The following is a 25,693-nucleotide window of genomic DNA, read 5'->3' as shown; positions in this document are numbered from 1 at the left end:
TTAATATAAATAACATGACAAAAATATTATATATTAATATAACAATAACCTACTAGGTCTCAAAAAAACTTATTAAGAGACATCATGTTCATAATTTTTCTTTTTAAATCTCGAATCCTCCCTTCATTGTTTTTATTTTTATCGAGATTTTTCTTTTTTTAAAAAAATTCAAATTCTCCCTTTTTTATTTATACTTTTATTGAGATTTATTATTCTTTTGTTTTAAAAAACTCTCAAATCATCACTTCTTTATTTTTGTTTTTATTGAGATTTATTCTTTTTTTTTTAAAAAAAATCTTGAATCCACATATCTAATAGTACATCGAGATGAAGACGTGTTCATTTGCAGGTGTTTGCGATGGAGACAGGTTAGTTTTAGTTTTGTAGATGAAGACACATCAATTTTGTAGGTATCCGTGATGGAGACGTGTCTAATTTGTGTGGACACAATCTGTCGAAGTATCCGAGGTACGTCCAAGTCCAAGATGTGTTTGAGGTGCATCCACGACGTGTCTAAGCTGCATCCACAATGTGTTCGCTCCTTAAGAGTGTTAAACTCGGGGACATGGCAATCGCATACCATGTCCATGCAATATAGAAATGAAGTGACCTTTATATGTATGTTATATTTAAGATAAAATAATCACATTAATTAACATTTGAAATCCAAAAGAAAAAAAATCAAATGACATTAATTATTTGAAAATATCTAATTTATGTATTATAAAATTTTACATGCAAATATGATATAAAAAAATATTAGATGAATTATATATATATATATATATATATATATAAGTAAGTAGTTCAAAGTATCAATTTATTAAATATTAAATTTGTCAAAATTATTTTTAAAAATGATATGAAAATAAATTTAATAGTAATATACAATTATAAATAAATGTTTCTAATACTTTTTATTTATTTATTGAAATTGCAGTATGCCGATAGATCTAGGTTTAAAAGTTTTATATAAACTTGATGACCCTTTAATTTAAATTGATTTAATTTAATTTAAAGAAATACTAAACACAAAAAAGAGTATAATAGTAAAATTAAAACTTGTATTAAATATTTTAATAGAAAAATCAGTTAACTTAATAAAATTTCAAGGCTTAATTATATATAATCAGTAATTGATAATTATGGATTATATTTAATTATTATAATTGATAATCAATAATAAATGATCATAAATTACATTTAATTGACAGTTATAAATTATTAAATACATTTAATAAGTGAATATCCAATTATGTCAACACTCTATCAACAATTTAATTAGCAATTTGATATTCATTATTAATTTGTAACTAAAAAATTATTCTAACTAAGATTAAAAAAATGTTATTAATGTTCTTCTTGTAATGAATTTTCATTTTTCTAACTTAGCTTATTTATCCATCCTATTCCACTACTCCATTGCCGTATATATCCAATGATGAGAACAAATTTTTATATACTTATTACTGAAACAAATTTAATGACTAAAATTGGGCAACAAAATCTCAATAAAAATAAGAAAAAAAATCATACATAATTAGAAAAATATAGTACACAAGGTATAAATGAATTTAATTGTTACTAATATAAGACCTAAGAAATTACTCCAATCAACTTTATTATTTTCTAAATCGGGTTCAGATGGAGGTTCTTCTCCGTCAAAATCATCTTGTAATTGGGAAAGAATACTTTGATGAAAGACTTGTTGTTCCTTAATACTCCTAATTTCCCTTTTAAGATTGTTGATCTCAGCTTGAAGATCTTGGATAGTAACTGGTTTGGTGGATATATATATATATATATATATATATATAAGGATCTATTACTTACTTTAGGGGTAAGTCTATCTAAATTTACTCCACTTAGTAACATGTTTTGCACCAAATTTTAATGATTCAACCATTAAATTAAAAGGTTTTCATGTATAGATCAAATGTGCAAATTTTTTTAAAAATTAAAAACTATTGGATACTTTGTTTCGTTAATTCAAATCAACGTATAAAATACTTTTATGATCATTTGCCAATTTTAATTAAGGAAATAGAGTATCCAATAGTTTTCAATTTTTTTAAAAATTTGTAAACTTGATCTATGTATTAAGAATTTTTAATGTAACAGTTGGATCTTTAAAATTTAATGTAGAACATGAATTATTAAGTGAATAGACATACTCTTTAAATAAATGAATCATTCCTCTCTCTCTCTCTCTATATATATATATATATATATATATATATATATATATATATATATATATATATATATATATATATATATATATATAGTCATAATTTAAGGAATTTATCTTCCCTAAGAAATCTAACATGAAGTTTTAAGAAAGAAATCCCATATAAAATTATGGAAATATAGGATTTTGTTGTAACCCCATAAGAGAATTTGTGGAGAAAAGACACAGTAGAATAATGGGGGTTGAATAGTGTGCATAAAAAACTCACATTTGTGTAGTGAAAAGAAAATAACTTATCAAATGAAGCGTTGGAAAAGAGTGAGATGAAACACTAGAGATTTTTATACTAATTCGTCTCAATCATTGGGACTGTGTCCAATTCTAAATCCAACCAGATTGAGTTCCACTAACTTTCAACAACGTTAAAAGTATTCCTTTTCCAACTCACTTCTGGGTCAATCCTAAGTAGTCTTTGACTTGCCTCTTCAAGCAACTATCCAAGTATTCTTTGAACAACAAGTCTCTCAAAGCTTAACACCAAGTATTCTTTCAACCAAGCCTCTCGAGGCTCAAACACTAAGTATTCTTTCAAACAAATCTCTCCAAGTTCAAAACTAAGTATTCTTTCAATATCTTATATGTTATTGTTGATTATGATATGAATGAATTTGATATGTTATAATATGTAACTATGTATGTTATTTCTTATTGTATATGTTGTTTGTATTTGGCTAACTGGCTTACATTCCTATACCGCGAGCCAGAGTAAGATCTTTCTCTCTCACTTTTCTTTTGTGTTGTTTTCTTGTGGCTATTATAGGTGATCATCATCATGGTGCTGATGATGTCAGTTATGAGGCCTAGACCTCAAATGTTGGGTTTTTCTCTGATAGGATACATGACACAGGGGAATTAGTTAGGACTAATTAGGATTTGATTCATACTATTTAATTTGAGTAGTTGAATTTTTATTTCCATAGTAATTTGTTATTTTCACTAAGTAGGCTTTGATACCAAATGTAAGAAAATTAAAACCTTAATATATATAAATTATAATAGCAAAAACATGCGTCTTGTAATCACTGCTACCAAACTACTAAATATGCAACCAAGTATTTTAGATATTTAAAAAAATAGAGAACTCTTCTAATCTTAGTCTTTCCTTAAGCTCGTTAGACAATAGAACACCATAGGTCTTTTTATAGGCAAGATCAAGGACCATCTACCTTATTATTATAATAGTCCTCCATTAGTTCCTCCATTAAGAACTAATAAACATACTTATTATGACTCTTAATACTTAATTATTATTCTATAACAACTCTTTATTATCAATTAATTAATTATATTAATAGGATAATTAACTAAACATAAATTTTTATATGAGCCACATAATATTTTTTAACAAGGATTTCATGGCTTATTGATTCCATTCATAGTAGGATTTACGTTACTACTTTGTGATTGATATGTTTTATATGTGATACTTCTATCTAAAGGAATTTTTGAACATTTCTTTTACAGTAAATTTTATTTTCAAACTCTTTCCCATCCTCTTATTTTATATGTTTATGTTAGTATATGGAGTAGAGAGTGTCACACATCACATTACATTTATTTAATTGTAGGGATTAGAAAGCAATGCATTTTCATGACAACATTATAGCTAAAGGATTTTAGTTGTGCAAGATAATTATGTCTCATGCGAGAGGTATGTGATGTATAAAAGGACTAATAATTAAATAATTACTGACTAAATTGTAAATGGACTTAATGAAGTGGTTTCTGAAAATAAATTGTTATTTGGTGGGAATAGAATTTTAAGGGGTTATTGTTTGTTGGGTGACATCAATTGTCCCATAGTGGAGGTTTAGGTGGGTTAAGTCATAGTCGAGACACATGGTGCTTAGGCTGCTATGGTTAAGTAGAAAGATTTGCGTCTTAACTATCAACTATAACTTTTAACCTAATGGTAAGCACTCGATCCAACAATTGATATCAAAGCTAAGGTTGTCTGTTTAATTCTCAATAGGAGCAATTGTTGAGGGAGAGATTTTTTGTCGGGTGACATCAATTTCCCTATGGTAGAGGCTTAGGTGGGTCAAGTCACAGTTGAGACATATGGCATTTGGGTTGCTAGTATTAAGTAGAAAGAGTAACGCCTTGACTATCAAATATAGTTTTTGGCCTAGTGGTTAGCACTCGATCTAACAATAAACTGTGGAGAAAAAAGGAAAATTAGAAGGGGAGTTGAATAGTGTTACTAAAAAGTCCCACTTATTGTAGTGTACTGAAGTAGTAACCGTGATATAGATATAAAAGAGCAAACAAAGTAAAGAATGAACTTAGAGATTTATACTAGTTCATCCCAACCATTAAGACTATGTCTAGTTTTTCATCTAACTAGATCAAATTCCACTATCTCATCAAAGATACAAATATTCTTTACCAAGTCACTTCTGACTCAATCCTAAGTATTCTTTGAATTGTCTCTTCAAGCAATCTACTATAGTATTCTTTTCACACAAAATTTGTCCAAGCTTCAATAATAAGTATTTTTTTATAGTCAAGTCTCTCCTGCTCAAACCCAATAACCTAGAGTTACTAAGATTTACAACGTTGTTTTGTCTTCCTATCAAGACATGATACAATAAATTAAGTACAAAGTCTTTTCACAGATAGAAAAAATGTAATTTTTGCAATTATCGATCTCTTTTTTTTTTTTTTTTAACTTTAAGTTTCCTTTTATATGGTTTTAGTGAAGATGATAGTTGCAAGTTATTGAGCTTCTCTCTTATGACTTGCTTCTTTTTTCTTCATGATTTGCTCTCTAAGAAAAGAAGTGTTTGTTGGTGTAATAAATGTTTTCATTAAATGTTTTCATTAAATTGTCACTTGTTATTTGATTAAGGAAGTTTCTTACCACCTTTTGACACCGAGTATAGGTAGACCATGCATGTGTTAGGATGATGCAGTAATGAAACAAATTTTGATTGCAACTTTTTGTGTTTGTAGAGATTTGTTTATCCTTTTCTAACGCAAAAAATGTATTTCTTTCTTTTTTTCTACAATGTTGGTACCAAGGAAACATTTTAAAAATCGATTTGTTAAGGAATTGTTCAAACATAGTTAATATCTGGTTTAGAGATTGTAAATAATAAAAGATTTAATGCATATCTCTTTTAATGACTAAGGGTTTGTCTTATCCTCTAACAGAATCATCTTAATGAACATATCATTATATACATGATTCTTCTTATTAACGATTTGCATCTTAGTGAATGATTTGTTTTTATGTTTGTTATCAACAAAACTTAAGAATAAGGGAGTTTAACATTGTCTTTTGACCTAACAATTATAAATACCCACTAATGTGAAACAAAGTCCCTCTCTTTTATAAAAAGTATTCTCTTAAATCCTAGCAATCACGAAAAATAAAGAGAGTAGAAGAAGAGTCAAAAGGAGTGAAATCTTAGTTTTCATTTTCTATCAAGAAGATTAATGTGCTTTAAGGTTAAAGGGGATTCCCACTTTGGAGAAAGATACACAATATTCCTTTGTTATGTATGAGTTTCAAATATCTATTGAGTATAAGACAACTTTTATCTTACAAATCTATTTATAAAATATTAGATAACCATTTTTATTATCACTATAAATAATATTAAATATCAGTAAAAATTTATTTATTATAGTGTTTATGAATGATATTTTCTATTTCAGTTATGCATAAATCCTAATTATAAAATATAGGGATTTCTTTCTCTCTTTTCGCTGCAAATAAGAATGCTGATTCGTGAAAGTATTTTCGCTACTAGCTAGTATCACACAATATAAAGAATTAATTTCGAATTGTTGAACCTATATTATAATGATTTTAGAATCAGAATTATTAAGTTGTATCACGCTTGATTGGCATATAAATGGATTTTATTTCTCTTGTAAGTGTCTTATGAAGTTTCGGTTGGGAAGTTTTATTCTATACATTGTTTCTTCAATAATTGTGAATGAAAACCAATTGTACGTAAACTGTTTAAATCAAGTATCAAAATTTCAATATTCTATTAAAACACGCTGCACTGCTTTTTTTTTAAAGTCTTTCGAAATTAAGAAAAAAGGAAAATACTTGGTCGTGTGGAGAGCTTTTATATATTGTGATGTTGAGTTGGTTGAATGTAATTGAAACCAAATAATATGATTAAATTTTGGTCTATTATATTATGAATGACGGTGGTGATGTGAATAGTTCACTCTCAAACTTCTTTTTCCGTCAAACCTTCAGCTTCATTTCACGCTCAACACAGTCGTTCGTGAGCTAATTTGCGATGCAAGCATTTCGCTAAGTGTTCTCTACATTGTTCTCTACGGGGTTAGTGATTTCGCAAGAGTTTTGTATCACTTATTGACCTGCAGTTGGAACTTAGAAAGTATTTTTGCACCACTCGAAATTGAATTTCTCTTTTTGAGATTTGAGCTTTGGTTTCATTCTGTTTAGTAGTAAAATGTTTGGTTATCATGGTTGTCAAAATTTCAATGCTACTGTGAGATTAGAATGGTGGAGTGATCTTGATTCCAGCATACTCATTTATGCTTGGATCATGTTCAGATATTTTGTTTAGTCGTATAATTGTCATGATCTTACAATCCTACTAAACCCACTATAGCCAAAAATGCAGATGAATGAGCTGCCAAACATTTTAAAGGACCATACCAAACCCTGAAGATGACAACTGAAGACTGATGGAGATGAGAAATCCAAATTGTTGTGGTTGCTTGCCTGTTGTGACCTTGGCTGCTAATGAAATCTACAATTAAAGTAGTGTTTGGTCCAATTTTTTTTTTTATCCTTTCTTACCCTTAAAAGGAAAAAGCTGAGTCAAGGACATTTGGAGAAAATCTCTTGAAAAATTAAGGTGTTTAATTTTTGTAAAAGAAAATGGGGAAAAGTAGCTTTAAAAAATAGCCTAACTGATGTAGCTTTTAATAAAAGCTGCATACCCTAGCCTCTTTCTCCCTCCCATCCTGAATAAATAATGCAGGTCAATTTTTGTAAGACAATGGAATGGAGCTTTTAAGCTAAAACTACTAAATAACTTAATGCAACTTTTAAGCCTAAAGAAAGTTAAGGCCAAATGTACCCTAAAATTAGATATATTCTTACTGACAGTGGCTTGCTGACATAAAGATGATGGTAAACATTATTGAAATCTATGATTATAACCATGATGCCAGACCTTTCTGCAAGACTAAAACTGATGTATCTCTTGCTTTGTGGGTTTTCTTTTTTGACAATGGTTGGAGGGGACTCGGGAGAGCTGAGGGAAATATCCTCACTCAATAAAAAACACAGTACACTCTACTTTCTTTTTTGCCAAGATATTATACAATGAGCCACATAACCAATTATTATACTAAGTACAAAATTCCTATTTTGTATAATGGTTTATAAGCATGTTGTGATTTTAAAGGTATTTTGCATATTGGTGCAAAATATTCTTTAGGTGTATCTATTTTCTTTTTCTGTAATCTGTATTATGAATTCATGATTTACTGGTCAACTCCTCCATCCAATTTTTGGTAGGATGCACAAGTATGACAACCCTGATGATCTAAATGTACTTCAGTATCACATTTAACGAAGATTTCAATTTTTGATGTTCAAAGTAATCTTATAAAAACATTTAGAAGCTGGTAATGGTATTGATATATCAACTTAATGCTTTGGAGCTTACTTTGTCCTTATGCTTTCAAATCAATCATCTATAGTGTATTCCTTCCTCTAACTACATTAATCTAAATGTTCAGGATCCTTGTCGCCTTGGAGTCAAGGATGTTGTGAGATTATGCACTGAAGCTGGCGTTAAGGTAATATATAATTATATGTTTGATGAATATAGTTTTGATATTGATTAAATAGCTCTAGTTCCAGCTACTAACTTGATTTTTTCTCATTTCTTATGCCTCATTCCTCTTGCATATATTTTTTCTTTCCTTTTTTTTTAGCATTTCTCTCTATCTATATTTCATTACAGTTTTTATATGGAGAAAATTATTTCACACTTGCATTAAAGAAACAAACTCTTCATTCAATGGAAAGTGCAGGGACATTGAGAGTTCTGTTGACGTATTTGAATGCGTTCCCAAGAGAACTTTGGAGTGTTTCAACTCATTGATGACCTCTATCTCATTGTGATGCGGTTGATGATGTGGTTGAATTTTTTGGTTTGATGATTGATGAAGGTCTTGTGCCGGATGAAGTAACCATATCAACAACACTGAAGGCGGTGTCAGTGTCTGCTTCAGCAAGCTTCATGAGTTCCCAGTTACTACATTGATATGCATTAAAGTCTGGACTTGGAGGAGATGTTGTAGTTGCATTCCTTAGAGACTTGGATTATATGTCATTCACTTCTCTTTCAGGGCGGCAAAGTGAAGATAGTGCAAAATCATTCCTTAGAGAAGAATGCATTTATAAGGTAACCAAACATTGTATACATGTGTTATGTTTGATCAAATCATCTTAGTAGCGCCTCATAAGATTTTCTATTGTGAATTGGTTACACACTTTCTTGTATTTCCTTTTTAGCATATAGACCCTTGTTTAAGTGATTTTATGCCATTATGTAGCTTGAAGTTGAGGCTCATTTAATTTGTTGTTTGTTGATAAAATAGGAAAAATCAGAGAGGGATAGGAAAATTGAAGAGTGGCTTCCAATTATGTCAAAAAGGAATGGAAAATGGTGGTACTCAGCTTTCCACAATGTTACTACCATGGTTGGAGCTGGTGTTCTTGGTCTTCCCTATGCTGTGTCAGAGCTTGGACGGTATATTTAAAACCCAAAATGCATTGAAGCTTCAACTTATTTCCTATAAGATAAAATAATGTTATTTTTAAACATACTTTAATGCCATTGTGTTATAAGCAAGAAAAATATTGCATATTGCATACTGCATTCTAAATTCTAAAATATCTTTTATTTTCAAATAATAATATAAACAGATCATACTAGCATAGTGCACTATACAAGAAACTAGGTATAATGTGTTTCTTAGGAAAGAGAGGTATAACAGCTTAATGTCTTTCAAATAATTTAGGAGAATTGCCATAAGGATTAAAGAGGCAGGGTATTGTGTGCAATTTAAATAAACTGCATGGATTAAAGAGGTAGGGTATTGTGTACAATTTAAATAAATTACATGGAATGTGAGTGTAATTTGTTCTGATATTAAAGAATAAGACCAAAATCAGTTATGTTTACCAATTTTAGTAGAAATTTTTAGCTTTAGTTATCCTTTTATCTTATATAGTTACATGAACTTTAGTTTTTAGTTTTTAGTTTTTATAATTAAAAATAATTTATTTTAGTGTACCTTCTTTTTATAGTTTCATAAATTTTATACCCTATACAAATAGAAGACAAAGATTAAAAAAGAACAAATATGACATGCATAAAGACTAAATTGAACATTTTTAACTAAAAGTAAAGTTTATGATATTATAGAGGTAAAAAAAATTTGATTAAACCAAGTTTTTATTTAGTAGCAAAGCTCCTCTAAGCTAGCAAATGGAAGCAACATTTGTTAAGTCTTTGATGATTTAAGAACCCCAATGCCCTCTTCTACAGGGGTCCTGGTGTAACTATACTGATCCTCTCATGGATCATCACCTTGTACACACTATGGCAAAAGGTTCTGAACTTTGTGTTCTTCCTTAACTTGTGATCAATTTTGCTGAGCAATAAAAGCAATAATGAGTTTTGCCCTTCACAGACTTTGAAACAAAGAAACACAAAATAATTAACTTGGAAAAGTAATTTTAACATACATACACAAACATAAAGAATAAAGAATGAACAATTGTGCTAAGATTCTGCAATTGAAAGAGATTAAAGGGAAAGATCCTGATCATTTGTGTTTTGCCGTTTCATCATAATTGTATATCAAAATATGTGAGGAAATTAAAAAAAATGCAATTTTGTGGCGGTTTAAAACCGTCAGAAATTGTATACATTAAAATGTGTTTTTGTAGTGGCTTAAACCGCCACAAAGTAATTGAATTTTCTGACGTCCAGCATTTACAAAATATATGCCGCAAACCGTTTTTTTAGTTTTCTCACATTTTCGGTCAAACCACATAACATAATTTTTTTATTTATTTATAGTTAAATATTATTTTTTGAAAATAAAAAACATTATTAAAACAATGCATGAAAAAGAAGGAATTGAAGATTAATAATTTGTAGTATATAAAATTACTCACCACTAATGCATCATAGTGGAGACCATCGTAAATCAACATCACTCTTTCAGAATAGTTACTTCCCGGTCAAAAGTATTCACCCAAAATGAGAATAGAAAAGTTCAGTCATAAGAGATTGCAAAACTAGGAAGCATATAATATGCCATATAGAATGCATGCAAGTGGCTTACCTGACCATACAAATCACATCGGGTTGTCTGGATATCATATGCTGCAATTTCACGTCCATAATAATCTGCTAATATCGAAAGTTCAATTGCACCTTCACAAAGGAACATAGAGATTAATTAGCACATCAAAGTAACAAAATAACATTGGTTTATTGTTAAATTTGCTGTTACGAGAGTTTTAGATACCCTTTGAAACTCATGTTAAACTCAACAACTACAGAATCCATACTCACAAAATTTAAATCAAGAGCCAACTTTTAGAAACAAAACAGAAATTTAAACAATTTCCAATTGTTGCAGAAGATTGTATAGTCATCAAGATTTTTATTTTTTTTCTTCCAAAATTTAATTAAATTTTTATGCCTCTTAATGTTTCAGGAAAATAATCTATTTTACTCTTATATACTTCGTAATATATTTATGTTAGCAAAGTTTCTTAAAAGCCAAAGAAGTCAAAACTATAGATGTTAAATCAACCTCACTTAGGGCAAGTTTCATTACCTTCCAAGTTCCAAATAAAAATGAATTCTCCACACTTGAGGTTTTACATTCATACATTGGCCACCAAAAGTAGCAGTTCAAAATTGCAGAGTAAAAATGGCCAATATCTCCATTATTCTTTTTATATTTAAAAAAAAAAATTGATTAGGAAAACATAAGCCAACTAACCTCCCCACTTCTCCGAGTCAAGAATCCAATTACAATACTCTGCGTTTCGCTTCCCAAGAAACGCTTCACTGTATTTCTCTGGATCACTTGCTACTGTTGCAGCTATAACCTTTAGCATGTCAAATAGCACAAAAATATTAAGTCAAAATATGTAAGAAATAATGTCAATAACATAACATGCTTAGAATATAAAGATATTAGGCAATACAAGGGAATAAAAATTCTACTTCATTGGTAATTCTTAAATGATAGACTATGTAATTTCATATGTAAAAGTCAAGATTTTGCAGTGACAAGGTTTTAGTAGCAAGTAATTTGATGGAAAGCATTGAGTGGCACAACATGGGACTTGATGGACCATAATATAGGGACATATGAATGTATGATGAAATGATGACAAAATATGGAGATCTACCAGAGAAGTTACTCAAGTCTTACTTCAGGAATTGAAAACAAGAGCCAGTGAAAAATATGTGCTGCTGAGCCTTACATAATATTCAAAGTCAAATTTTTGTAAAATAAAAATGCTGGAAATTTCATTGATGAATCTGAAATATTTTTCATGTACAAAGCAAATAAACAATAACTAAATGTCATTGTATCTCACTCATCCTTTGCATTTGTTGCGACTATGTTAATGATTGGAAAGCCAACTGTCAGTTTTTTCAAAAGCTCTTTTTACCGAGTTCTTATAAAATGCCTACAAGGAACATTTGTCCAAAAACGAGAATACAGAACTTTTGCATTCACTTTTTGGGTTTTGGTTTCAGAAACTATTTCAAATTGAAACAAGCATAGTGATGACTAAGCTAATTGAAACAAGCAGAGTGATGACCAAGCTAAAGTAAATTCAATTAAGCTCGAATGCTGAATATGGCAATAGAATTGCATAGCACTGCACACTAGCAAATTGTATATGATTACCAGAAAAAAAAAAAAAAATTAAGGCGATAAAATGTTTTTGGTTCTTCCAAATATCTCAAAAATTTGCTATTAGTTCTTATAAAAAAATTAATAGATTTTTAGTTGCTACACTTACCAAAAGTGATGTGGTTTTATGTTAAAATGTAGGGACTAAAAACGGATTAAAGGGAACTAAAACCGAATCACGAAATATTTTGATATTTTGTCACTAATCAATACCATTTTTGTAGTGTAGGATCACTTATTTTAGTAAATTCTACTTATAATTATAATAATATTTATGTGTTTTGTATGTTTCTTGTTCAAATATAATTACATAAAGATACATTAAATTAATAACTTTTAACATTATAAAAAAAATCAAGACAACATTTAGCTATAAGTCTAGCATTTATATTTGATGTTATCGATTCCATCTACACTGTACTTGATTTCCAAAAGCTGAGAACTGTATTTGATGGTTACTTGCTTAAAAAACTCTACTTAACCCACCAAAGCTTCACATACATTTAGGTGGTTCTATGTGGTAGGTGTTGATTCCCATTAAAGAACCTTGCTCAAGCTATAAAAAAATTTCAAAGAAGTCAAGAATATGAAATCAATTATCATGCTTCATTTCCTCAATCTTATCTTGAAGTTGAAACTTGGGATCTATTATTTCCATCAGGTTTTTAGATGAAAATAAATTTGTTACTAATGTATGTGATTGATTGGACAACAATCACAACATTAACCAAATTGACTAGTAAGAACAATAAGACCTATTTTTAATCAATTGTAGCAGTATTTACATCAAAACATGATGCAATAGCAGATCAATATAATTATATAAGCACTACACAGAAATGGATTCATGGCATGCATATATTTAATGTGTGTGTACACTAGAAGGAAAAGGAAGGGAGTTAGACAATTAGTAATTGAAGGGAATTTGTCTTGCACCTAGGGATAAATATAAATATAGGGAAACTCAGATACTGTATAGGGTCAGATTTTGATACTCATTTGTAATAACTGATTTCTTGGTTGAAGGGATCCATTCCCTTGGCAGAGATGAATTGTTTTCTCTTTTCTCTCTTTGTTCTTACTATTTCTTTTGGGCCATGTCATAACAGACATGGATAAATCACAGGCTTTAATGACAGAATTAAAATCAGCATGCATTACAAAAGTAGACACACAATTTTGAGCACTACTCAGCCTAAATCGAATTATGAAGACTTGCAAAAAAGATCAAAAACAACACAAGTGATGCTTTTGTATGTTAAACTTCTTTTACAAAATACAAGTTTGATAACAAGAAATACACAACATAAAAGCTCACCAAACCCTTGAGAGAAGAAACACATTGAAAATCTTCATCCTTTAGAGGTCGAGAAATCCACACCAAAGCAGCATATTGTTTCTACACAATTTTAAGATTGTAAGTTAGGATGTATGCATAGATAAAACAATGGATGAATCAAAGCTGCAAACCATGAACAGAGAAATAAAAGTAACCAGTTAGGAATCAAAATGCAAGACCTGCTTCTCTGCTTCACCTTCTCGCATTAGGTTCCAGCCATCACTACCAACAAGTTTAAGATTTTTTACCCTAACCTACATGAACACATGATTATGAATTTAGTCATCGTGAAATAAATAAACATAGAAACATCACCAATTCAGCTACAACTTTACCAATTTATTCAAACTAAACACAACAAGGAAAAGTAGTTCTCCAACAGTTTCCCTTTCACAGAGGATTTCTCTTTTACTTGCAAATTTTCCAACTCACTGAATGCCCATTCTGTCCTCATTCTCCCCTATTTATTTAACTAATCTCAAACAAAGTACAATTATCTTCAAAATTTTGTGCCTATGCTCACCAAATATAATAAGAAAACAATAAAATTGAATTCATAGAACATAGGTACTACAATAAAATTTATTTTTTAGTTTATACTCGATCAACCCGTGAACTAAATATGACTTTACCTTCATATATTGTGTCAGCAATCCATCTCTTTCCTGCCTATTGCCTACACTTTGATTAGGATATGATTAGAACCATATATAAACAAGGAGAGAAAAAAGTTTAAAATACAAAATACCAACAGAAGCTGAAAATAGTTCATGATTATTCTTTAATGGAAATGTTAAATATATAAACAATTATTGAGCATCAATTTAAAAGTAAAATTTTAATTTACAACTTACAAGGTGGATACTTAAGAGTGAATTATATCCTTAACATGTTTGATATTTCATTGCATGAGAGTCCTTTCATGTTGAAGCATTAAAGTCTAATGTAACCAAAGCTACAAAGGCAGTAATCTGTAGAAGGAAGTCCAGTAGAACCGCCAAAGCTATAGAAAAGAAAATCCAAGAAATTGTAAAATCACTTTCTGATAAGCATGCCGTGTATTTAATGCCAAAATTTAACAAATTAACTTTGTTACGTATTTAAGTCTCGTGACTTGTTGCAACAAATGAATATTTAAGCCAAAATCCTGTTCTTGCTAATTAAGAAGGGAAGGAAATTACGTTTCTATGGATTTGGGGAAAAAACATTCATTTTGTAACTTCTTTAATCATCTTTTCACCTAAACTAATATCTGCATGGAACCCCTTCCAAGACTTAGGGAGTCACAATTTTTGGTGTTATTACAATCAGTGACAAATTTTGATTTAATGACATAGTGTCTGTTTCTTCTAGGAGAGACAAATAAAAAAAATGAAAATGAGCTTCTTCATAAACATAAACTAAATTATGCACAGTTAAAAATAAAATTTTGGAAAAATAAATAAAAGAGAGTTTTTACAAATTATAATACACATATATATAAACTAATTTTACCTTATGAAGAAGTTCATTTCATTTTTTTCTCATTTTTTTTTCTCTTAAAAATATTTTTGGAGATGTTTTGTCTAAATAGACCCATATTACTATGCATTTAAGGAAGAAAAAAGAAATGAAAGGAAGTACCACTACTTTTGCCTTAGTATTCTTAAAAGAATACTTATACTTGACCATTACAGAAAAGTGAGAAAACCAATTTTAATTGTATAGTTGTATAGGTATGTGATAATGAATTAAATGAGCTGAAAATAATATAAGGGAGAAAAGGTTATCAATATAACATACTATGCAACATTAAAGAGACACTGTCCTGTTCGTAGTAATCATACACCATAAGTTTCTCCTCCTTTGAATAGTAATATGCTCTTAGTGCAGTCACATTGTCGTGCCTAATCCTCCTAACCATCTCCATCTGCTGTTCAAACTCATTAAATTTCTGATAAGCATTAAATACACGGCATGCTGGCATAGAAACAAATGATCCTACAACAAATGCTAGAATTTCTGATAAGCTGGCCAGTGTTATTGAAGGTCCAACTTCACCCATTGCATTGCATATTTTTTCTTCAATTGGTAAACCTAATAGTATGTTTGGATAGAGAATTTAAATAGAGTAATTCATTTATTTAAAGAATTTCAAATTCTTTGAGGTGAAATACCTTGTTTGGATGGAGAATTTATAAGAAATTTGAAATTCAAGCATGGTGGAATCAATTTAATTTAAAAATTTTAATATATAAATATACTTTTAAAATCAATTTTACCATGGTGGAATCAAATTATCATATCCAACCCAATAATTTAAAATTTAAAAAATTTGAATTGACTTATCCAAACAAAATATTTTAATAATGATAGAAATTGAAATCAAAGAAATTCAAATACCAAGAATTTAAAATTTCTTTGAATTTAAAATTCCTCATCCGAATACATCATAAGGGTTGCCGTTTCACAACATCTACAATTATGCACATGTTATCAACACCAACCTGATCATAAAATGAAAATACAATAAAAGAAAAGAAAGTCAAATCTTATAACACTGGCAACATAGATCTTCGTATTTATACAGAAAGAAACAACTTACACAAGAAATCTGTTCGGCTCCGACAAACGGTATGGATTCAGAGCACTGTTTTCGCAAGAGGATAACGAGTTCCTGAACGTTGCCGTTTAGGTGGAGTTCTTGGAGAGGGAAAACATCGAGGAGCGTGGAAAGTTCTCCGGTGAGCCTGTGGAAGGTGTCAACGACGGTTTCGATTTGCACGACCAGATTGAACTTGTTTCTTCCATTGGAGCAATCTTCAATTAGCGTTTTGATCTTGTGGAGAACGATGTACATTTTCTCGAGGCGCAGAGGATGAGAAAGTAAGGGAACAAAACGGAGTTGGAATTGGAAACGCGAATCAGGTCCTCGAAAACGACGCCAAGAAGCTGCGTTTTGCGGATGGTAGAGGAGGAAGTGCGGTTGAGGAGGAAGTTGGCGGTGTTGGTGAGGGAACATATCTGATCCGTGAGTTGAAGCAAAGACATTATTTTGAATTAAGTCTAAATTTTTTTTAAAAAAATATTTCAATTAAATTGGTAAACATTGCCCCTAAAATTATAACATTTTTTGACTATTTATAAAAACCGCCAATAATTACTTGATTTTTTTGTACTAATTATACAATGCTGTCCATCTTTACGATTGGTCATGATGAGTCTTATTTCTCATATAAAAATTATACAATCACAGAATTAACAATAACCTGAGACGTGTGATAGTTTTGTCCTTAAGGACTTATCTGGGAGATGCGCAAGTCTCCCAAGGATATAACAAATCTTTTCCAATTAATAATTGAGGTATCAGAACTAACAAATTTTCAAGTGAGAATAATCTATGATACTCATAATATAATCAAGAAAAGATGTGTGAGAAGATACTCTCAAAGCCTTTTGTATGTTATTTTTATAATGAAGAGAAATTGTTTCTCAAAAACACCTTTTTACGAAGTCTTAGGATAAAAAATGTAATTATCTCTTGAAGACCAAGTCAAAATATAAGATAAGACTTAATCTAAAAGACCAAGTCAAAAAAATTGAATTTAATTAAAATATTTATTTAATAAAATAAAATTTATTTTATTTTTTCTAATTAAATAAACATGTTAATCTTTTTGAAATATCACTAAAAAAATAAAACAATCCCCACATATTTCAAAAAGGTTAAAGAAAATTTTTTAAGAAAATAAAAAAATTTCATGAGTTTTCATTCTCTTGGATGTAACGTGTTGGACCTGGTGTAACAAGCTATATGAACCAAACCTAGATCGATAAAACTTAACACACCATATAATTGTTATAGCAAGCTATATGAACTAAAGACACTTGACGCATGTTAGAGGTCTACCAATTACATTGCATCCCACAATTCTTGTTGTTATCGTTGTTGTGCGCTAATAGGCCATGCACATGCTCGATATTCATGACTGCTCTAGAGATCTCATCAAAATCTCATACAAGCAGCCCCACCTAATACTTATATAGGTGATTTCATTAGGTGTATGCCGCAAATCATACACCACCCATAAGGGATATGAAAATCATTAAAAGTTTTATAAGTTGTCAAGTTTTCCCATAACCTCATAAAGCTTAACAATAAAACTTATCCTCACATTAATGCAGTTCTAACACTTTCTCACATCATAGGAAGAGACAAAAAAATATATTAAAATTGATTAAAATCAATTTGGTGCTAGCAAAACTAACAAGGGACTTTTTTTTACTCATATGAACCTTATTTATGGGATCTCCAATCGCAAAAGTTGAATTACCATCACTTGTTTGCTTTCAAGTGGCTTAATAGTCTCATTCCTCTCGATGTTTAATATAACAATATCTTCCGTAAGGATTTAAGTCATAAGATCGACCGAATCCATTATTGACTTCATATGATCAATAAATTCAATCATTATGTTATACACAACTTATAAATAATTTTATCGAATCTTCCTTTTGTCCCATATCTTATAACAAACTTATAGAAAGGTCTTGATCTCTTGTTCTTTTCCAAGAATCATTGTCACTAGCAACATATACACTAGGGGTGGGCAAAAAAAACTAAACTGAACTGAACTGGTGGTGAACTAAACTGTACTGTACTATAAAAAACTGAACTATTTGTAAAAAAACTGAACTGAACTGTTTAAAAAAAAAAACTGAACTGAACTGTTGGATAGTTAACTGTATTGAACTATAAAATTGAACTGAATTATAAAAATTGAACTATTTTTATAAAAGGATAAAAATTAAATGTGTCTAACATGTTATGTCTTAATGGATTAACTCGATAGTCTAATAACCAAAACTTAAATAAAAAAAAAAAAAAAAAAAAAGTGATCCAAAAAAAATTGTATCAATTTTGTCGAATCTAACGGATCAATTGAACTATGTTGGACTACTTATTTTTAGGCTTAAAATTCAATGAGTTTGTTTGACTTAATTATATATATATTTTTTGAAAAATTTAAATAAAATGGAAAATAAAGTAATATTGGCAAATGTGTCTTATTTTGATAGATCAATGAGTCAAAATTGTTCAATTCAAAATATCATAACAGTTCAGTGCAGTTTAAACTGCAGTTCAGTTCAAGTTTTTATAGTATAGTTCAGTTTAGTTCAATGACACAAAAAAATAGTTCAGTTCAGTTAGTCTGAACTAATATTTAGTTTAGTTCAGTTCATAATAAGAACTATTTTTAAGTTCTGTATAGTTTTTATAAGTTCAGTTCAGTTCATTTTGCCCACCCCTAATATACACCAAAATTCTTAAATCATGGTAAGATACATATCATAATATGACATCAAATTTTAAACTAGCATTGGTTATATATATCACATCTCAACTTATAAGGTTCACAAAAATTGCAAGTCTAGTTTAGTCTAAAAAGTCATGTATCAAAAACAAATCTAAACTTACTATTCACTTTATTTAAAAAGCCTAAAACTTCCACATTTTTTATGAAGCAAAAAAATAAATAAAACTTTATCACTATAAAAAAATCCTCTAGACTCACGGGTGAAGTTGTCCCCATTTATGGTGTGTGCCCATGGAGCCTCCCTAATAACGTGTTTAAGAGCATTGATTCTACGTTTCTCCATGGTTTATGTTCTAGGGTTTTGCAAGGAGGTTAGTTTCATTGTGTCATACTATCCACCGTAAAACTCAAATTTTATGGACAACAAATAAGTTCTTAAGATTGTTGTAAATTATTGTCCATCTTCATGATCAATCACAAACAAGAGTCCTCTTTCTCATATGAAAATTATACAATCACAAAATTAAGAGTAACCCGAGACATGTGATAGCATTGTCGTTAAGGACTTATCCGTGTGATGCGCAAGTCCTCAAGGATATAACTGGTCCTTCCCAATTAATAATTAAGGCAACAGAATTAACAAATTTTCAAGTGAGAATAACTAATAAGACTCGTAATATAATAAAAAAAGATATATGAAGAGATGTTCTCAAAACCTTCTATATATTATATTTATAATGAAGAGAAATTTTTTCTCAAAAACACCTTTTACGAAGTTATAAGATAAAAATGTAATTATCTCTTGAAGACTAAGTCAAAATATAAGATAAGACTTAATCTAAAAGACCAAGTCAACAAAATAAATATAATTAAAATATTTATTTAATAAAACAAAATTAATTAAACAAAATTTTTCTAATTAAATAAACATATTAATCCTTTTGAAATATCACTCAAAAAAAAAAAATACAACAGTAACCACTATATAGAACAATTAAGAATTCACAAGCTGCTTAATGCTACAAAGTGGTTTCATGGTATCATATTAGCCCACCTGTTTTATAACCATAGATTGTACATTTGGACAAGTAAAAGCTAATTAACGCATCCAATAGGGATATTACAATCTGTCTTCTTTTTTCATCTTTTTAAAGCATAATTAACTACAAACCTTTGACTTTAATTAAAAAAGAGGAAGACGAAGCAAACTATGCAACAAATGCTACAGGAAGAAACCGGTCCTATTTTCAGTTCTGTTGGCGGTGAATGTGGTAGAAACTTGCACATGAGAATTTCAGCACTTTCTTTCTTCGTACATGCTTGAGAGGATCTATCAGAGAAAAGAATATGCTTAGTTCATTCAACTCAAGAACCACCAAATCAAAAATAAATTAAAATAAAATAAAGAGCAAAAAGATAATGAAATCACCTAGAGAGGTAGAATGAAAAACTGCAGCACAGTTTGTAACCAAAACAAAATAAAATAATATAGCAGTTGATTGCATACCTACCGTCTAGTAGTACAGATCATTTTTATACTCCTGTACACCATTATTTACCAAAAAATATTACACCCACAAATAATGGAATAACATTTGAAATGCATGCACAGACCATAATGCAGTTAGCTAGCTAGCATCTAAAAATCATTTAGGAATAAATATTTATATTATTAAGAATGGCATGTCAGGACCTTCTGATTGTGCCAAAGACAGGTGATGTTCAAGTTGCTTGAAGTCTAAAAAGGACATGCCACTCCCTCCTTAATATGTTACTTGACATTCTAGTGGTGAATGAAATTCAGGTTGAGAGGCTTGGTTCTAAACTCTAATATAATTCAGACTAATGAAACAAAATTACTGTCTGTAAACTTATTTAGGAGGAAACATGTTTATCTGTAAACAACAAGTAGTTCAATCATAGTCTCTTCCTCCTATTTTCGAAAACCAGGTAGCTTAAAGCACAAATTTACAGGATACGCCACATGATAATTGAACTACATAATTCCTCGCAAAACTGAAAACTTGTTGAAACTCAATACAAATGACTTTCATTGTAAGACAAAAACATGTATTAGTCATTGAATATTTGCAATGTTTAACCATCAAATCCTGAATGTTAGGCTCCAACGGGCATTTATTAACAATTACAAACACTAAACTTGTGATATTTGTTAATTAGCCAGTCTACATCTACCATAGATTTTGCCTTATCACAGCTGCACCTTAGATTCCCACTTTCCCTTAAAATAAACAAATATAAATTAATTACCCCATATTGTTACTCCTAACAAAAGGACAAAATAATATTGTTACTCCTAACAAGGACAAATTAAATATCTTGCAAGGAATCTCGTGGTAGTTCTATAAGATAATGTCAAAACAATACATCATATAGTTTTCTTCCTATCAGTGATACAATGAGACAAAAAAAATTGATGTGGTCCATTGCATAGCTTTAACCGTTTTTGTTGAGCCAAGTCTTAAACACGTACAGAATGATAGAAAAGTATCCTAATAAAATAAGAGAAAAAAATAAAATGACTGTAAGTTTTCACTCAAAACCCACATGCAGTGCAAATTAGTAAAAATTGGAATTTATACACAAAAATAAAGTCCATAAATAGACTAGAGAAGTTGAGTCATATTTACGTGTTTGTATATATAAGCAAATAAGAGTAGGTTAGGAAAGTTTACATAAATGGAAAAAAAAATGAAACTATTTGTTGTTGAAAATGAGCTAGTTATTTGTTAAGAATTGGAAAGAATCTCACCTGATTTAACACTTACAATAACCCTCTAGCAATCATTTCTCGGAGAAGTTCCTCTGCCTTATCATTCTCGTCTTTTTCAAATAGAGTAGAAATAATTATTTCAAAAGTGATAGCATCAGGCATGCAATCATTGTCTTCCATTATTGACAGTGCTTCATCAAACAACTCCACTTTACAAAGTACATTGATCATAGCATTATATGTATAGACATTGAGATGATGGCCTTTAGTCAAAAGATACCGAAAAACTTCTTGCGCTTTCTCAAGTCTTCCACCTTTGCACAGTCCATCAATAAGTATTGTGTATGTGTACTTATCTGGCTGAATTCTCCAACTAATCATTTTCTTGAATAATGCAATTGCTCTGTCTAGATGACCATTTTTGCATAAAGCATCCAATAAGGAACTGTAGATAATTATATCGGCAGGTTGACCTCTATCATGCATCTCATAAACAAGATTCCAAACATCAGCAAAGACACATTCAATTTCTTAGCATGCTTAATGATATAAGACTTCTGTTTCTTCCTTCCTTGTTCTATTTCCACCATCACAAAAATTATTTCTTCCACGAGCACAAAAAATATCAATCAAGGTATCCAAAAAATAACACTAGAGTTCAGTAACTAGAGATAATTAACAGAAATATGTGAAGGAAGATTGCATTTTCGCATTTACCTTGCGGTGGGCGGTGGCTGGTGTGACTTGTGTGAGTGTGAGTTAGGGATTCCTAGCGTAAAGAGCCAACCCGTCGTGATGTGCCTCCTTTTATTTTTTTAATTTATAATTACTTAGTTAACCAAACTGTAAATTAAATAAATTCAATTTTTTAAAAATTGAATTAAAAAATAATTTAATTCAATTTTATTTTAAATAGTTTTAATTTTTTAGTTTAAAATAATTTAGTTATTTAATAATTTTAATTTAGTTTAGTTAATTTTGCTAGGCCCTAAATTTAACTCATGTCGGAACCAACAATAAAATGTAAATCAATAATTGTTAAAAGTGTTAATTTATCTTTATAAAAATCGATCTCCTGAAATAGAGTTATATAGTTATTTATTAAATAAAAAAAATTAAAAAAGGCAAAAATATATGAAATAACTCATGTAAAAATGAGTCTAACTAGATACCATAAAATAATATGATATTAATTTTTAAAGTTTTTTAATGGAACATTTAATTCATTTTTATACAATTTTTACTGTATAATGCTTGAGTTTTATATTTTTTATGTAAGTGAATTTAATGAAATAAATTTTATATTCTAAATTAATAAAAAAAATATTTTAATAAAATTAAAAATATTCTAATTTAAAAAATTAAATTCAAAATATTGCAATTTTATTAAAATAAATTATATGATTAAAGAAAAAAATTGACGACATCATAAATTTAACCTTTTTGGGGTAAAATAAGAAATAATGTAAACGGATAATATTCATTTAAATAATTTAAGTTAGTTAATTAAAATAATATATTACAATAACTAATCAATTAATTTTTATTGGAATTTATTTCATGCAATAATTAAATAATAACAACTTAAACTATAAAATAAGTATAACATAAAGTTATAATTAGATATAAATCTGCGATATTATGATATATTTTGAAGAAATTGAAATTAATGAAAAATATTTTATTAAGCTATATAATAAAATAACTGTGAAATATTTAGGATAAATTATATTATTAATTTATCTATTTTTTTTATTTTAAATTTATTTTGAAATATAAATATTTAATCTCTTATTTTTAAAATCATGAAATTTTTGATTTATTTCTAATTTAATTTTTGTTGATCGTTAAATTTTAATATTATTTTATAATTTGTCTGTACTTAAGTAACGTGATATTTAACGATGTGATATATGTGAATAAAAATTAAAAAATAATATATAAATTTTTTATATTTTTCTATGAATGATTAATATTTATTTTATTAATAAAAATATTATTTACATATTTTTTAATTTTTAATTTTTAAATGTCATGTTACTAAATGATATCATTTAAATATAAGTAAATATTAAAATTTAACAATTAGTAAATGTTGTAATATCCCAAAATTTTATTCAAATGAAAAGAGTTATTTATTATGTGAATAAGTATTTTATTCCCGTATTTTACTATTCATGTATACGTATTTTACTATTTATGTATACGTATTTATGAATAGTATTTTACTATTCATATGAATAGTAATTTTGAAAAAACGTAAGCTTAGTAATTATATTATTATTTTAATGAATAGTGTTTTACTATGTATGCATAGTGAAAGGCTGCGTTTTCAGGGGCTGCGGACGTTTGAAGTTTCAAAATTATAATTAATTTGAATATAATAATGAATAGTGAATAGTGCATAGTAACTTATAATATTATTTTAATGAATAGTGCATAGTGCATAGTAACTTCAAAATTTCTATAAATAGGGACCTAAGGATTTTGAAAATTCATAACTAGAGAGAAGAAAAGTTTAGAGAGAAGGAATTCTAGAGAGATAGAAAGAGAAAATAAGAGAGAAGGTTCTGCCTAGGTTGTGAAAAGAGGAGGAGAATAGAGAAGGTTCTGCTCTAGTTCCGGTTCCGGTTTAAGGAGAAAGAGAGGAGATTCTGCCCAAATTCCTATTTATCCAGGTAAGGGGGGAGTGGGAAACCTTGCTTGGGGGTGTAGAAATAATTGTTAAATAGTCTGTTTGTTGGATTGGCTCCCGATCCCTTGTCTGTTGTTTGATTATTTGAATATATATTATTACTGTGTTTTGTTTGTACTACTTGATTTTCTTGTTGCGGTAATTAATAATTATAATTAATGGATAACTTCACTTTTACTATTCTAAAATATTCATTGAATGGAAGACTAAGTCTCCTATTAACTTATAAATTTAGACTTTATTATCTAAATGGAAGGCCGAGCCTCCTTATTTTCATTAAGCTTCCTATTTTACTTAAGGATTTAATTATACCAGGAAATATAAATTATATGATCCCTAAAGACCTTTGAACTATTGGACCCTTGACTTAATGACCTTGGACTATTGAACTGTTGGACTGTTGGACAATGGACTATTGGACTATTGAACCTTTGGACTATGGGACTATTGAATTATTGGACCTTTGGACTATTGGATTAATAAAATATAATATAAGTATGAATTATGCTTATGATATGGTATATTATAGGAAATTCTGTAACATGTGAAATGTTAAGTTTATGATTGTATGACATGCATCATATGCATATATACTCCAGGTGTGCCGCTGAGGCCGCATACCCACGACTAACAAGGTGTGCCTTTGGGTCACCAATGATGTAACCAGGTGTTCCTTTGGGTCACCCATGATATGCTAACTAGGTGTGCCTTAGGGTCACCAATGATGATATGTGAACTTCCGTATGGCGCCACATGCATATATTTATGAGTTGAGTCTATGACATCATTGCATGATAAATAATTATTATATATGATAATGATTATGTGTGTGTGCTATTTAACTTTTATTTCTTCATCTACAACTGAGTGAGATGTTTCTCACTCCCTTGTTATTTTTTTTGTATATGTTTAAATTTATGTTGCAGGTGATCATCATCATGAGGATGTTGGTGATGAGGCCTAAAGGCTTCTTGGGGCATGCTCTGATAGGATGTGACATCGGGTTTAGCTAGGATTTCTCTTATGTATTTCTTGTTCTAAAAATATTTTCTTTTCTTGTGTAATTTAATAAATTATAAATTGATTCCTAACTAGGAGGCACTGCCACCTTTACTGGGATTAATTTATAATCTTTGTTTTATAATAACTTCTTGAGTTTAATATTTATGTGTATGAATTATGAATGTGCATCTTCTACCTTATGATACTTATTGTTTTATATCATTCTATGAAAATCTTTTATAAATATAGTTTATGTTTATTAATGATGTTGGGGTAGAGGGTGTCACATTTAGTGGTATCAGAGCCTGGTCGATTTTATCGGCCGTGAGTTATGTGTCTACTATATTTATTGATAAATGAATTGATTGTGAGATCTATTATGTTGATATGATGCTTGCCTATGTCT

The 25,693-nt window shown here is 29.2% G+C and overlaps 1 protein-coding gene and 1 long non-coding RNA gene across 6 annotated transcripts; both read right to left on the bottom strand.

Annotated features, from left to right (window-relative positions):
* Window positions 1-8,240: 8,240 nt before the first annotated feature.
* LOC109809232 (uncharacterized) lies at window positions 8,241-16,609 on the bottom strand. 5 transcript variants are annotated; one of them, XR_014433535.1, is made up of 9 exons: window positions 16,144-16,609; window positions 15,342-15,471; window positions 14,192-14,235; window positions 13,739-13,813; window positions 13,539-13,619; window positions 11,291-11,399; window positions 10,622-10,713; window positions 10,452-10,509; window positions 8,241-9,058 (listed from the first exon to the last, which is right to left on the bottom strand). XR_014433535.1 is itself a non-coding variant. In XM_083073330.1 (8 exons), the coding sequence occupies exons 1-8, from the start codon at window positions 16,558-16,560 to the stop codon at window positions 10,507-10,509; spliced, it is 951 nt and encodes a 316-aa protein (XP_082929456.1). In that variant the 5' UTR covers window positions 16,561-16,609; the 3' UTR covers window positions 10,451-10,506. The 5 variants fall into 5 exon arrangements, 1 of the variants encoding a protein (XP_082929456.1); XR_014433536.1 differs by lacking the exon at window positions 8,241-9,058 and adding an exon at window positions 9,660-9,962; XR_014433537.1 differs by lacking the exon at window positions 8,241-9,058 and adding an exon at window positions 9,660-9,922 and having other exon boundaries at window positions 15,342-15,468.
* Window positions 16,610-19,966: 3,357 nt separating this feature from the next.
* On the bottom strand, window positions 19,967-22,466 carry LOC145957111 (uncharacterized). The gene is made up of 2 exons (XR_014433529.1): window positions 20,550-22,466; window positions 19,967-20,186 (listed from the first exon to the last, which is right to left on the bottom strand). It is a non-coding gene; the product is annotated as an uncharacterized LOC145957111 (long non-coding RNA).
* Window positions 22,467-25,693: the final 3,227 nt, after the last annotated feature.

This window comes from Cajanus cajan, chromosome 1, assembly GCF_000230855.2.
Source record: "Cajanus cajan strain Asha chromosome 1, NIPB_CcT2T_4, whole genome shotgun sequence".
In the NCBI taxonomy this organism is placed as follows: Eukaryota; Viridiplantae; Streptophyta; class Magnoliopsida; order Fabales; family Fabaceae; genus Cajanus; species Cajanus cajan.
Note: the sequence above shows the minus strand (reverse complement) of the source record. Positions and strands in the feature narration are given on the sequence as shown.